Source organism: Microtus pennsylvanicus, chromosome 11 (genome assembly GCF_037038515.1).
Source record: "Microtus pennsylvanicus isolate mMicPen1 chromosome 11, mMicPen1.hap1, whole genome shotgun sequence".
Taxonomy (NCBI): Eukaryota; Metazoa; Chordata; class Mammalia; order Rodentia; family Cricetidae; genus Microtus; species Microtus pennsylvanicus.
Window position 1 is genome coordinate 12,500,591 of NC_134589.1, and position 15,841 is coordinate 12,516,431.

At 44.2% G+C, this 15,841-nt stretch overlaps 1 protein-coding gene across 1 annotated transcript in view; it reads right to left on the bottom strand.

Moving 5' to 3' along the window:
* Positions 1-15,595, bottom strand: part of Gna13 (G protein subunit alpha 13) — a 39,309-nt gene extending 23,714 nt beyond the window's left edge. Inside the window, exons 1-2 of the mRNA XM_075990275.1 lie at positions 15,138-15,595; positions 12,589-12,815 (exon numbers count right to left, since the gene is read on the bottom strand). Of these exons, the coding sequence (XP_075846390.1) occupies positions 12,589-12,815; positions 15,138-15,420 (510 nt within the window). The 5' untranslated portion in view covers positions 15,421-15,595. The remainder of the gene's footprint in view (positions 1-12,588; positions 12,816-15,137) is intronic.
* Between the last annotated feature and the right edge of the window lie 246 nt (positions 15,596-15,841).

Genomic DNA, 15,841 nt, shown 5'->3' on the forward strand with positions numbered 1-15,841 from the left:
TGGCAAGCAAGCAGGAAGAAAGGGGAGAAAGGGGGAAACATGCAACTTTCCAACATCCCCCACCCTGGGTCAATCTCCTGTGGTTTCCACGGGGACAGTGGTCAGAGGCTTCCTGATACCCCACAGACCCTATGGGAAGTTTGGCTCATCAAGGATATGCTACAAACCCCAAACTCAAACACTTCAGAATAATTAACATTAACTAATAAATGAGAAGCAGGTGACAGTAAAACCCAGACGGCTTCGCTCCTAGTTGAGCTCCATATTCCTAAGCTTTCTTGCCAACAGTGAAGTTCCACCCAGTCTATTTGTCTCATCCCTGAATCCTATCAGACAGCAAAGCAAGGCGACTTGAAAATATTTCAAATACTGCCGAATGTGCAAATTAGCTCAAAACGTATCTGATCACATCAGTTCCTGTCTCTAAATCACGATCTGGCCAATTCTGTTAGCATGAGAAGCAGAAAAGCATGGAACTGAGAACCAATCACAAATGGGCTATGGAGCTCCACAGCCTTGGGTTTGAATCATGAACAAAACTGCTTTCTCTGAGGTCCTTTCTAAGCTAAACCCAGTTACAAACAGAGCAGTGAATAACAGCACGAATCTGGCCAACTTGTACTCCTTCCTCTTCATTAGTACTGAGAACTCCAGCACAGCAAACTAGCAATCCACCTGAGTTCTGGGCCCGCAACACACTAGCTACAGCAAGTACTCAAAGCATGCTTCATGAAGAACTGAAGGGCATCAGGTATACACTGACCACATTGCTGCCCTCACTTCTCTAAGTGGGAGGGGTCCCATGTAAAACACTCCAGTACAGTTTCATTCATAGGTTCCATATCTACAGACCCAACCAACCCAAGTCTAAAATGCCAGGAAAAAGGTTTCCATCTGGAGCCATGCATGGTGGTACACAGGACTGCAAATTAAGAGGCCAGCCTAGACTACATGGCAAAGCAAGAATTCCATGTGCACTGAAAACACTCTTTTCTTCTTGTCATTATTCCTAAAACAACAACGTGCAATAGCTGCTTCCACAGTATTACACTGTATGCAGCATTATTATGCCAGAGGCAATTTAAAGCACATGGCAAGTTGTACTTCGGTTATATGCAAATATTACACCATTTTATACCAGAGACTGCACATTAAGATTTTCCTATCTGAGATGGTTACCAGACTCCTAAGGACATGAAGGAACAGCTGTAAAAATGAGAAACTCTTCTGTATTTTTTGAGATCATGTTCTCCCATGTGTAAGTGTCAGGATTATGGGTATGGGACTACCGTGCCCAGCTTATGTGGTCCTGGGAATCAAAGCCTAGGCTTTGGGCATACTTGGTAAGTTCTCTACCAACTAAGCTACACCCAGAACCCTTATCTGGCCTATTAATACATTTTTAACTCTTTGAGTGCAATTCAAAGATATTGGTTAATGCAAGCACAATGTGCTTGAACTTTAAAAAGCTCTGAAAAACCACAACTTGCTAAGCCAGGTGTTTGAAAGTGCTGCAAAAGGGAAATGAGAGCAGTCAGCCCGGCTTGAAGTGAGTCTTCTCCACTTCCTCACCTCCCTTCCCTCCCCAGGCACGTCCAGTCTGGCCTCCCCTTCCCTCCCCACGTCACCTGCCAGCCAGAGTCTTCCTGCTACCAGCTTCCCGCTGTTCTGTGCAAACACTTCCCAATCCCTGCAGCAACTCTTCTCTTTAAAAAAAGTGTTTAGTTTGTTTAGTCTCACTATGTAACTAGGTGACTTCACAACAGGCAATCCTCCTGCCTCGACCTCCCAAGTGCTGTGCTACTACACTTCAGGACACTTCTCCTTTTCATATGACTTCTGCCTCTGAACATTCTCAAAAGACGCCAAGGTTCCTTAGGGTAGCCCTCTGCTTGTACACCTTATATTCTGATAAATCACGTACAATGCAAACAAAAAGTTCACAAACTTCTCCAGTCCCAAACTCTACCCTGGACTCCAGACTCGTGTGTCAAACTCCGAAGTGTCTCACCCACCTAGAGGCACTGCTCCTCCTGTAGCTCCCCCAGTCAGACTGCTACACCCAGCACAGGCCCAGCAGGGCTCTCCACACAACAGCCTCCCTGTCTTGCCAAGGTCCTCTGGTGGCTTCCCACTGCATTCAGTAATCCCCAACTTCAAACTACAGCCAGACAGTAACCAGCAGCCACCAGCCTCCTGCACCTGGTCAGGCCCCCTGCATGCTCTGCGCTCCACAACGGTGAACAAGTTTTCTGATGAGCAACTAGCTTTTCCAACTTCACACAAGGACTCCTCCTTCTGCCTGAGGAACTCTTCCAGCTTCCCCCATGCCTGGCTGATATGCCTCTCATCCATGAAGTCTTAAATAAATGTCACCTCCTTAAACCAGCGGTAGTGGCACATGCCTTTAATCCCAGCACTCGGGAGGCAGAGGCAGGTGGATGTCTGTGAGTCTGAGGTCAGCCTGGTCTACTAGTTCCAGGACAGTCAGGCTCTAAAGCTATAGAGAGAGAAAAAAAAAAGCACCTTTTTTGAACCAAATTCTTGGTGTCTCTTCTTCCTTCCTAATGGTTTCATTTGGAGTACTGATCGTACGTATAAATATATATGTTTGCCTACTTACCATAATTAACTCCAATTAACATCTGTGACCAACAAAGAGATTATTTTTACTTGGTCCCCTCGCAAATAAGCCTGCAAAAAGATACCTGCCTCATCAATGGGTGTGCAATGGTGTGTGACTGGTAGCTGCCCCATCGATGCCTGTGCAGCGGCATGTGACTGTAAGCCTGCCAGGTGTGCCCACAGAACTGTTAGGAACCCTACAACCCGCTTTTCTCTTGCCCCGGGCTTTCCTACCCTCATCATCTTCTTTACATTTACTTTTTATGCTCCACATTTGAGGAAAGAAAACAGACTATAATGAAACTAGACAATTAAAAGTAATAACTCCATACCTTAATACCTGAGCGAACATGTGCACACACATACACACCGCATAAAACATCAGACATAAACATATTCCTATAAAAATTTAATTGTTATGAAATAAAACTTTTAAATCAGATTAAGAGATCATATATTAAGGTTAAAGCTGAAGGAAATAAGTTTTACTTGCAAACATGGCAAATTAGCAATAGTCAAAAGTAGCCAATCATTTGTATAGCAAGATTTATAACTGAATTGGCTAAATCCCATCATTCATCTTAGATTTAAGTATGTGGCGTTGAACTCAGGACCTTACTCATACCAGGCAAATGTATGATATCTCCAGCCCATTGTTCAACATTTTTGATTAGGATAGTTAGTATTTTGTGCCTTTGCGAACATAGAGAATTTAATTATTTGGAATAAACATCATGTAAATGCCCACTGCCTCACTTGTCAGGTCTACTGCAGCAGTTAGCTGGGCAACCACAAGCAAACCGCCCCCAGCGATGTGGGAACCGTGGGCAGCTGCTCATTACTAGTATTAGCCACAACTCTTTTTCTTAATAGCGAATGGATAACAAACTACACATCCTTCAGGCTGAAGGCTAAGCAAAAATCACATAATAATAGAAGGTGACAAATTCTCCCTATAATTTCTACCCTACTTAACACACAAAAACATTTTTAAGTTGGGAGAGCACACCTACAGTCCCAATTCCTGGAGACTGAAGCAGGAGGATTCTAAGGTCAAGGCCGTTTGAACTTAGAAACAAATTAAGCATCGCGTGAGGGATGACTTGCACCTGTAATCCAACACCGGGGAGACTGAGGTAGGAGGACAGAGGCCAACCTGAGCTGCCTAGTGAGCTCCAGTCAAGTCTGCACTGTAGAGTAAGACCCTGTCTCAAAAAGAAATGTAGTGAGATTCTGTCTCAAAGTAGAATGTAGAATAAAAAGCACTTGGGAGTCAGGCACAGTAGCTGAGAAAGGAGGTTTACAAGTTCTAGGCCAGGTAAGCCAGTGAGAGCCTCTCTCCAAAAAAACAGACAGACAGACACTGAGCATGTATTTCGGGGGTAGAGCACTTTGTCCATTGTGCTAGATGCTTCGGCTCAAGCCCTACCACCATAACAGATGACAGACAGACAGACAGAGGCAGGCAGGCAGACAGACAGATAGACTGACAGATGATAGATAGACAAATGATTGATAGATAGACAGACAGACAACCAGAGGCAGGCAGGCAGACAGACAACAGATAGAGGTAGAAAAGGGTTGGAGAGATGGTACAGCAATCAAGAGCATTGGCTGCTCTTCCTGAAGACCCAGGTTTGATTCCCAGCAACACAAATTGGCTCACAACCATCTGTAACTCCATTCCTATACCCTTTTCTGGCCTCCAAGGGCATCAGGCAAGCATGTGCTACAAAGACATACATGCAGGCAAACCCTCCATATGAATGAGTAGATAAATATCAGCTGTGGTGGTACATATCTATATTCCCATCACTTGAGATGTGGAGTCAGGAGGATTAGTTCAAGAACACCCTTGGCTACACAGTTCAAGGTCAGACTGAGTTATACTAGCCCCTACCTGAAAACAAACAGGAAGGAGGTAGAGATGGAAGAAATTCAGAAGAAAAATTTTAGTTATTTTGGACTGGAAAGATGGCTCCGCAGTTAAAAGCACTGGCGGCTCTCCCAGGTTCAATCTCCAGCACCCACATGGCGATTAATAACCATCCAGAGCTCCTATCCCAGGAGATCTGACACCCTATTTTGGCCTCCGTGTACACTGCATGTAAGTGGGCACAAACATACATGCAGGCAAGACACTCGTATTTTTAAAAGTTACTCAAAGACTAGAAAATAGTACCCCAGGGTGTTAAAAAACGAAAGTCCCAGACTCTACTTATTCATTTTAGCTCTTTTTCTTCTTAAAAAAGAAATGTTCTAGTCAGGTGGTGGTGGTGCACACCTTTAATCCCAGCACTCGGGAAGCAGAGGCAGGTGGATCTCTATGAGTTTGAGGCCAGCCTGGTCTACGAGAGCTAGTTCCAGGGCAGGCCCCAAAGCTACAGAGAAACCCTGTCTCAAAGAAAAAAAAAAGGTCTTAATAAATATATTTTTCTGGTTCAAAGAACCCAAAACCTTTGAGGATGTAAAGACAGGATAATTTATTAATAAGACAGCTTTTGTTTATTAATACTTTTTTTTTTTGAGACACAGATTGTCTGCATAGACCTGGCTATCTCTGTAGACCAGGCTGGCCTCGAACTCAGAGATCTGCTTGGCTCTGCCTCCTGAGTGCTGGGATTAAAGGTGTGCACCACATCACCCAGGCATCAATACTGTCTTTAAACGCTGTCATCAAGAGCTATTTTCTTTTTGTTTAGGGAGAACAAATGTGAAATCTGTTTTTCTTTATCAAGACAAAGTAGAAATTCTCAATTAAACTAATTGGGTTTTTTATAGTTATTTTTGTACAAAACGCTGTTTATCTCACAAAAATCCCTAACACTTAAAACCATTTTTAACAGAGTATTTAAAAAATAGGAATGTAGGAATTTTTTTTTTAACCTTGGAAATGAAGGTTAATTACCCTCTGTAACCTGGGAACTCGTGGGACCTCTGCCAAGCAGAGGAAATGACAGAGCAGGAAAGGGTACACTTCTCTGTGTGTGGACAGTCATAGAGAGGGGACAGAGACAAAGGGGAAAGGGAAGAGAAAGAAAGCATTCAGTGGGATGGCAAGCAGGGCACTGGCACCTGTTAGCACACTCCCAGCAGGAACAGGGATTTGAGCCCTTCTCCCTACCCAGCTAAAGCTCTCGGGAAAATGGTTTCCAAACTACTTAACTCTGGCTAGAAATTCCATTGTGAAAATGAGATCATGGTGACTCCGTTCATCAAAAGTCTATACAATGCTAAGAAAGTCATTTTTATTTTCATTAATGGCTGATTACCTAAAATCTGAAACCCTCCAAAATACAAACTTTTAAAGTACTGACATGATGCCACAAGTGGAAATTTCCATGTCTAGCATCATGTGACAAGTTCCAGTCAAAACACAGGCACACTTCTAAAAAACTATATAGTTACCTTCAGCTATGCAGGCAAAGTGTGTAGGAAGTACAGGTGAAGTTTCACATGTAGGCTTGGCTTTCACCCTTACTATATGTATGCTAATAAAAAAGATGGAAAATCTAAAACCCCAACATGTCTGACCTCAATAATTTCAGACAAGGGATATTAGACCTGAATTACACTTGGTTCTTTAGAATTAAAGAATTTATTCTTAAAACCATTTACAAATATGCACCCAATGACAGTTCAGAACTGCCTATAACTTGAGTTTCAGGGGATCCAATGACCTCTTCCGATGTCTGTGGGCACCTACTTGGACATGGTCTATACAATTTATACATAAACCCACACAGGCACACATAAATATTTTATCTGAAAACCAAGCAAAGTTCTATTAAAAGGCAGCAAGAGCCAATGTGCCAAAGAGCACCTCAGTTCCTTTGGATGTGTGGTCCTTGTGGAAATAAATAACATGATGTACCAAGAATGTAAGTCATACATTCTACTTTATTCAGATTCAGGACTGTTATGTTAGCAATCCAGTTCAGAATAGTAAGACCAATCAAAGCTTACAGTACTTCTTTTGACAGCTACTTATGTGCACATGGCATATAAGGAATATTAATGGCTAATATTAATAACACTGTCATTTATATTCAGCCAGGTACCATGCTATCATCTTACATGGCTCATCCCCCATGTAATCCTCACAACAGATAATACATCCCATAGTCATCTGTATTCCATAGTCATGAAACCGATTGAGAGAGACTGAGGAACTTGCCCTAGCTCACACCTAGACTGACAGTCAGGGAAGATTCTTGTTGACAAGCTATCTTGCTCTACATTTAGCCCACCAGTCAGAAGCCACCTCAAAAAGTAAGGGATCACATTAAGGCCTATGTAAAAAGGTTTCATTCTTTGAAAGTGGTTAACTTTTTAACGAGTATGGGAAAGAAAAGCATAACGAAGTACATGGGCCGGAGTGCTTGGACCACAAAGCAAAGTAAAACAACAGAGAAATTCTGCCCAAGGGATCTGTGCCCGTTAGAGACACAATAAGGATGAGAAAGTTCATCCACTGCACTGATTCAGAAATCTTGAATTAGGCATGGTGCAATAAGCCTGTATTCCCTGCACTCAGGAGTCTGAGCAAGAGTATCACAGGGTACCCCAAACAAATAAACAAAAACTTGGATGCAGTTTTCCAAACGAAGACCAATTAAATGTGAAAGATTAACTACCATCACTATGATATATCTCCAACTTTAGTCAAGTCCAGTAAAGTCCAGTCCTCAAAACTATTTCCTTGATCTGTCAACCACGCTAATGCAGCTTTGCTCCTGTGGCTGTAAAGTCTTCTGAAAAGCAGCATCTTGTAAAAATGCAGGCCTAATACAGACAGAGATAAACGGTATCACAAGGCTAGAACTAAGAATGAAGTATGTTCAAGCAAGGAAACGAAAGTGACTATAAATCCAGAAATACAATTTTTAAAATTAGGTCATTTCTGATCAAAACACAGATCTGTGACAAGCAGCAATCTGGCTGGGATGCTCATACACACACAGTATGGTCACATGACGTCTCTATATGAGAAGCACGTCAATAAGAGCCTGTCCTGATACTCTTCTCCCCAAAGCAAAAGCAAATCCGGGAAACAGATACAAGTCAGGCAGTCTTCAGTGGCGTCTCCAGAAAAGACACCACCTTGGATGAGGATTCTTACCGCAATGAGCTTTAAGGAAGGGAAGCCTCAAACTGCCCCAAGATCATTTATGCAGTTAATGAACCACTCCAAGTAGGCAAGCTTACTATCAATGTCAGGTAAAAGTACATCTGTCCTAACTCTAAGTTAGTTAACAAAACATTATGAACACTCAGAGTGTAAAAAAGGACGTGAATATCACTGCAAAGCCAAACATAAACAAACCTTCCACATACTCAAAGCAATGCACTAGAACTCAACAGAAGCATGCTGGTCATTTGGGGCAAAGGGAATCCAAAAAAGGCTGGAAATGAGTGGAAAGACAACTGTTCCAGGGACATAATGCTTGAGTGCTTGCCGAAGGGTTCAGTGACAGGGCAAGGAGTGATGGAGCAGGGATGAGCAGACAGGACTCCCACTTCGCAGTCTACTATCATTTACTAGGTCCGGGAACCAAAGTATCAAGGAACCTATGCAGAGGCCTCAGACTTTTTCCATCTATGAGCTGAGAACAAGGGCAAGTATCTCATCACTGTCTGCTACTGAGGAATCAGGGGATAATTATGCAACAGTGATTTGAAAACTACCAACCGACTGTCCCAAACATTAAGGTACTAAACAATTAACTCTCTAGAAAATTAATAGCCACCCCCAGCTTGTTTACGCTGAAGCCGATTTGTAAAGAAGAACGGGAACAGTCCACCCAGGAAGTGCCTGAACTGTGTTTTCTTTAAAGTGAGCTCATAAACTTTTGTCTTGGATTAGGTCCACCACGAAGCACAATTCTGAAACTAAAGCCCAATTATAACTAAACTAGTCATAGCGAGACTTTCCTATTTAATAAACACATTAGCAGCAGCACCAACTACTTAGCAGTAACTGCTTTCTGTCAGAGTGATAGTGAAGGCACAGTACTACCCTTTAAAGTGTCAAGGGCCCAGGCATACCCTGGGGTCTCTGGTTCTTTTCCCCTGGCCCTGTCCAGGGTCTCCAATAGAACCCTTGAACTCTCTATACAGCCTACACTGGTTTTCAAATCAAGATCCTCCTGCTTCAGCCTGGCCTCAATCACCTTTTAAAGCAAATCCAAATTTGTGTTAAAGAATAAACAATAAACAAAAGACTCAGATGGTATTCTGTGTCTAATAAGTGCTGCAGTGCAAGCAAAAATATTTTACCAACCAAAACACAAGTTTCTAAGCTTTACTTAGTTGACTAAGTGACATTCAGCTCCTTTTTACAGACCACTCATCTAGCAAATGGACTGCAGGACAATTTGTCTCCATCAATAACCGTATCAGCTTAGAGAAGTAACAAACTGTACCATCTGAGCAAGAAAACTCAAGCCCCCCTGAAGGGACAATGAATGATTAACAAGAACAGTTTTGATTTCAAGAGCGGCAAGGGCAGACTGGCCATTACAGGAAACTGTACTAATGCTGACAAAGCTAAACTGTTTACAGAAACTAGGAAGCTGTCTCCTGCTCCTCCCACTGTCACACACCCGGTCCTGTCCTCTATGGCCGGTGCTGCTTACACTGCCTAACTGTAACTGCAAGCTGAACTAAGAGACCAGCGGGCGGTGACTCCAGGCAGTTTGTCAGCTGTACCATACCCAGCCAGTCCTCCACCCAGCCAACTCACCTAGGCTGTCATCCACATTACCAAGTGCCCTAGCCACTGTCATTGTAGAAGTGTTTCAAAGGACAAGATATGTCACAAGCACAGCGATAGGCGACCATGAACTGACAGCCAAGGTTCAGTGTAAGTAGCTAAGAGACCACTTCTTCCAACATACTGCCCTCGATGTGTTAGCACCTGACATCTGGACAACAATGTGATTCTTTTCCACATAAGCTATTTAGTTTACCCACAATGGAAACTAACCAGAAAAGGAAATGCTTGACGTGAGAATTTTGGGAAAAAAAAATCCTATTAGCACCCAAAATTACAACTAATAAATGAGCGGTCTGCTGCAGCATTGCTACCGTTTTCCTTGTCTGAAAACCAAGAGGTACTCACTCAGCTTAAGCAAAATGTAAGATATGAAAGGATCTCTAAAAATGTCAGTAATTTTTCTCATTTCAATTTGCAGTAAGAAGTCTAATACAATCAACCAATGGCTAAAATGAAAAACCTTTAAAAGATCTTTATTTAATTATTTGTCGAGGAGGGGAACAGTGCAAGTATGGTGGCTCACAATCATCCATAACTCTGGTTCTAGGAAGTTCAATATCCTCTTCTGACCGCCATAGGCACTAAGCACATATGCAGGCAAAACACACATAAAATAATAATAATAAAAAAATTAAAAATTTTCAATTAAAAATATTTTAAAATCTGATTATACCATTGCTCCAACTGAAGGAACAGCTAATGAACACACATGACCCAGAAAAATCCTGGCAGAAGAACAATATAAAGAGAGCTAGGGAAGTGGAAAATCAGGACACATGGGAATCAAGAGGTTATAGGGTATGTCCTGCTGCCTATCAATTATACTGTTGAAATCACAGTGAAGCTAGCTGGAGCCTTTACCCACAACAGGCATGTTCTAACAGCAGAGGAACTATCAGAGTCTGAGAGGAATAACGGACAGCGCAGGAAGAAAGCGGGGGCGAGTACATCATAAGTTACAGATGAGAAGACAGCACCCAGGGGTCGGCAGGATGGTGGAAGAGTTTAAATTAGCAGCATGCTTTCTTAGTGCCAGACACCACAGCCCACTAAAACAATACAATTATCAAGTGCCTACCACGGGCCAGATACTACTGACAGTGCTGAAAATACACTCAGGTGAGAGATCCTTGCCTCCAGCTTACTAGTAGATCTCGCTTTATTCTCATTTCTTGTGCCTCTACTCTTTATCAGAGAAAAAAGTATTTTTGGAACCCGCCTTTCCCTGTTGTTGATAGCATTCTTCTACTGAAACATTAGCTGGGTCAAGTCAAGAATACAGAGGTCTTCATTCTGAGTGGTTCTGTTTGCTCTTCGATAAATAAAACACATACATGTGCCTTTCTCAACAATGACACAGACCCTGATATGATAATAAGATGTGAGAGCACAGACTCTGAAACTGTGACATCCCAACTTCCTTCCATTAGATAGGCCTCGGACAATCGAGAGGGGAAGAACAGATACACTGTTGCTCCTTTATTCATTCAGGGTGTACTGACTGCTTACTGTGGAGCTGGCTGCTTCTTCCCTGGCCTTGGGAAGATAAACATCTGAGAAAACAGTGGAAAGTGTGTCTATTGAGAAAATAAACCAAGAAGGATAATAAGCTGCCCTTAAACAGGAGGGTGGTAGAAGGGAGCAATGAGAAAGAATATGTGGAGAGCAACCAAGTCTACAGAAAATACAATGACAACAGGGACCAAAGGTCAAAAATACCAGAAATCTGGTGACTTGAGGAATTCATCCTTTTTGATGTATAATGCTGCTGGATGCTCAATACATGAATTAGAAATGATGTATACAGGAATGAACTGTCCTAGCCAGCACATAGCATATGCTACACTAAGGATGTAAGACATGGGTTTTGTAAAAAAGGTATCATAAACCTTTCTTATAACTTTTCTAGACTAGCCTGGACTGTAACAAGGAAGACTGTTGCTGTGCATCCTTGCCTGGTCACACCCTTGGGAGTCACTCAAACGTCAGCGACACACATCCTCAAACAATTTCCTAGGCAGTTTTACTTTTAACTGTCACTTTAATTATATTACAGAAAAGCACTTCAGATCTGAACTATCTCTAAACTGTGCACTGGCTACTGCCGATGGAATTTGGCAAACAGAACCAAATACGATCAAAGTGCTCACAATTAAATTATAAAACATTTGGTTAAAAATTTTGTCTCAATTCTTGGTTTTGTGTTTTTGAAGTCAGGGCCTTGCTGTGTCACCCAGGCTGGCCTGGAGCTTATGATTCTTCTGCTTCTCGTTTACAAAGAGCTAAGAACATAGGTATGAGCCATCCCTAAACATGCTGTATCTTTAACTTTGGCTTAGATCCTTCTTTCCTACCCTTCAATAGTGCATAAAAGCTATGAAGTATTTCATAATCTGTTTTAAGATAAAGAAGGAAAAATAAATGGAAATTATTTCCCATGTAAAACAAGAGCACAGCAACAGTATTTCCTTTCTTATAAAATATTTTATAGAGTATTTACTGTTAAAAGTTTAGTCTCTCAGCTGGGCATGGGGACTCATGCCCGTAATCCTAGCACTTAGGAGCCAGAGAAATGAGAGTCACTGTAAGTTTAAGGCCAGCTCGGTCTACAAAGCAAAGAGGAAAAAAGGTTCTCATCTCTTTATATCAAACTTATCTCTGTTATAAAATAAGAACCTCAGAGGCTAAATGGCACATACAAACAACTAGACTCACTCACAGGACTTATTTTAAAAAGAAAGGTCACCAGAAAGTCATTATGACTTTACGTCCTAGCCAGTATAATAGCTTCATTAAATCTATAGAGTGGACCATAGTTTTTAATCTTGCTTAGTAAAAAGCACACACAGCAAACCAACATTTGAGGCTACATCATTTACCTAATAGATTACACTGTGGAAGTCTGTAAGAGGTGCTAAACCAGACATTACTAAAAGTCATTTAATAAAAGTACCCTTCAGAGCGAGGGTGGCTCAGCAGGTAGAGGCATCTGTCACCAAGCCTGAGAACCTGAGTTTTATGCCCATAACCTACACGCTAGAGGAGAACCAACTCCACAGGTTGTCCTCTGACATCTACATGTGTACGATGGCATGCAGATGCCCTCCCCCACATAAATACACACACACACACACACACACACACAAAACAGAAATAGATACATTTTAGGGAAGGGCATGCCTTACCAGCTGGAACTCCCGGCGCCGGTCGTAGGCATTCTGTATGCCACTGTCTTCCCACAGGGCTTTTATAGCGGGAAGGTACTGCAGGAAAACTCGAGTTTCCACCATCCCCTGGGCAGCCATGGGGGCACGGGTATCAAATGCCATCAACTTGTCGCCATGGAGCTGGTTTTTGTTATCTCCCCAGGGAATATGAAGCTTCTCTCGGGCATCTACCAGCACCCTCATACCTTTGTTTAAAAAGAGAAAAAGACAAATGAGGAAGAGTCATTAAGATACCATCAGGATCTTTGACCCCTGCGTTATTCAGTATTGGTTCCTTAAATATTTTTTAGCTATTACAGAACCCCCACTTCCAAAATGGAGACCAGAAACAGAACCTTTATCTTCTCAGAAGTTTAAAAAATGTTTGTTTGCTGTCTTAAAATTAGAAGCCTTGGAAAGTAATATCACTAACAAAAATCACTCTTTCGGAAGGATTTTAATACACTGCAATCATAAAACCACTTCTGGAGTGGAAGACAGTCAAAATCAGAGACGGAAAAGTAAATAACGCGGCCTAGCCCCAAGTCCAGGCTCAAGACAGCCCGGCACAGGCGAAGAACTATTCGCTGTGCAGACAGGGTCCTGCAGCTCCTACCCACACGGTCTTCTACGACACACTTAGAGCCTCCCACGACCATGCCTCAAATCAGTACAGCCATCTGCTGGCTTTACAGGAGTCTAATAGGAAAACCAATCGCAAGATGATACACAAACAGGGGCTTCCACTTACTCAGGTCAGTTCGCACTCAATACTATCACTAAACTGTTACTTCTGTCTTAGTCTATTAGGAAGTCATTTCTTTGGATACTGAAAAAAAAAAGAAACCAAACTGTTTTGCTTTCAGTTTTCTGACCATAACCAGCTCAAGAAAATAAGATGCCTAGCTAGACTTAAACTTGATCACACAATAATGCTCAAAGTAGTTCTTAGGCCCAGTGTCTATCAAAAACCAGGTGTTTTACCTTACCCACAGTGAATACCTGAGTCCATTCATTAACATAATTCTTTAAGTTCAACTGCAGCAGGATACAAAGGTACCTTCAATTATGGACTAGCAAGGTACAGTTTACAGCCTTAGAAGAGACCTTAATTAGTTTTGTGCTAAACATTAAGGCAGACTAAATACAACCCAACCATCCTTTACAGTTTAACTGCAGAGATACATGGCAAAGAGCCACGGACTGTGAGCTCCTGGTCCAGCCTTCTCCCCTCATTGCCCTACAATGCCCCCCTCTCTAGTTTTCCCCCCCAATCGAAATCCTGAAGGAGTTAGGACATGAAGGGGCTTGCTTTATGTACTTCCTGAACAACAAAAACCCACTTAAAAAAAAAAAGCAGCCACATAACAACCTGAAAAGACCTACAATGTTAAAGTTTGTTTCCAAGTCCCAGATAAAACAGGGTGACTCCTTAATCACACAAAACATCAGGCACTGTACCTCAACTTTGCCGATGTCTTTTATGTAGAAGATACTTGACACCAAAGAAAATATACGAAAGGTGACATTTTAAATGACAAAATAAAAGCCACCTCCATGGCTTCGTTGAATGATAAAAAAGACTTCGTGTCTTTTACAAAGAGGAACAATATTTTAATTTTAAAATACTGTCAAATAGAATTTGTAAAGTCCATGATTCAACACTACCCATATTCACTACCTCCTGTATGGTCTCCTACGACTTTTAAGCCAGAGTCTTTGCAGTTAAACTCACACTCATTTAAGTATTAGAAATGATGCCGTTTTTTTCTCTTGTCCCAAGTTATTAAGCAAAAAAAAAAGGTAGAAAGTGTGCAACATGTTGAACTGTGATTACAAACATCCTGTATCACTGGAGGGGGGGGAATAAAACCACTCGCGCTGATAAATTTTTTTTTTTTTAAAAAAAGGCTTTCCTGATGCCAGTTCAGTAAACGCAGCACCCTTAAGTTTCATACTCTTGCCCCAAAAGGCCCCAGAGGCTGTCACTCTATGCCCTTGACAAGAGTCTCAGGGCAAAAAAAAAAAAGTTTCCTCACTGCGACCGTTCCAGAACTTGCTTAACTCAAGAGGTGGCCTAGGAAGCCTAGAGCTGGAAGGGTATCCGACCCGGTTACTAGGGTCACCCACCAGGGACGGGAGATGAGGGAAGGAATGGGAGTGTAGGACCTGGGACTGCTGATGGATGGGCAAGTCCGGTGTGCAGGGAGGACACAAGTCGCCCTGCTGCCCGGAGTCACCCTGATCGCCGCACTTCCCTCTCGGAGGGGGCGAGGCCAGCGGCGGGGTGCGGGGCCGACCGTGACCCACGCTGGGGTAGCATGGGGGGACAGCGGGGCGTCCCGGATCGGAAGAACCAGGGCACAGCGGCGCACAGGACGGTGCCCGAGGCGCGCCCACCCGCTCGCTCGCCCGACCGATCTGGTCCGGTCCAGCCTCCACAGACTCGGGACTGGCGGGTGAGGGCGGTGCCCGGCCCCCGCTCCCCAGGGGTCCCCGGGTCCCCGAGCCCCGCCGCGTCCCCGCACCTTTGATCACGTTGCTGTAGATGGTGGGGCGGAACTCCTCGCGCGCGCGCTGGTCGAAGTCCTGGCCGTGGATGATCCGCATCTGCTTCAGGAAGGTGGACTTGCCGCTCTCGCCCGCACCCAGCAGCAGGATCTTCACCAGCCGCTTCACGTAGGTCTTCTCCCGCGACAGGCATTTGTCGATCTCCTTGGACTTGCGCTGCTGCTCGGCCTCGCCGTTCGTCAACACGCAGCCCGGGAAGCACACGGACAGCACGGAGCGCGACGGCAGGAAGTCCGCCATCTTGCCGCCGCCGCCGCCTCGGCGGGCCCCTGCGGCTCCTCCACCTCCTCCTCCGGCAGCGGGTGGCTCCGGCAAGGCGGCTGGAGGGCGGGGAGCGCAGCGGCGGCCCGAGCGCGCCCGGGGAGGGAGGGAACCCGAGGACTGACTCGCCAGGGCGGGCCGCGCCGGCCGGGGGAGGGTGGGAGGGTGGGAAGGCGGGCCCAGGGAGGGGCGGCGGCCCTCCCGGGCGTGCGCGCGCCCGCTGCCTGCCGGACACGCGCACGCCGGGCACGCAGCGCTGGGGAGGCCGGCGCGCGTCACGCGCTGGCGGAGGAGGCTGCGGCCGGGGGCGCGCGCGGGGAGCCGGGAAGCCCGGAGTCACGTGGGCCGGGCTGGGCGCGCGCCTGCGAATCCCGAGTTTCTGTTTCCCTTTAGTGCAGTC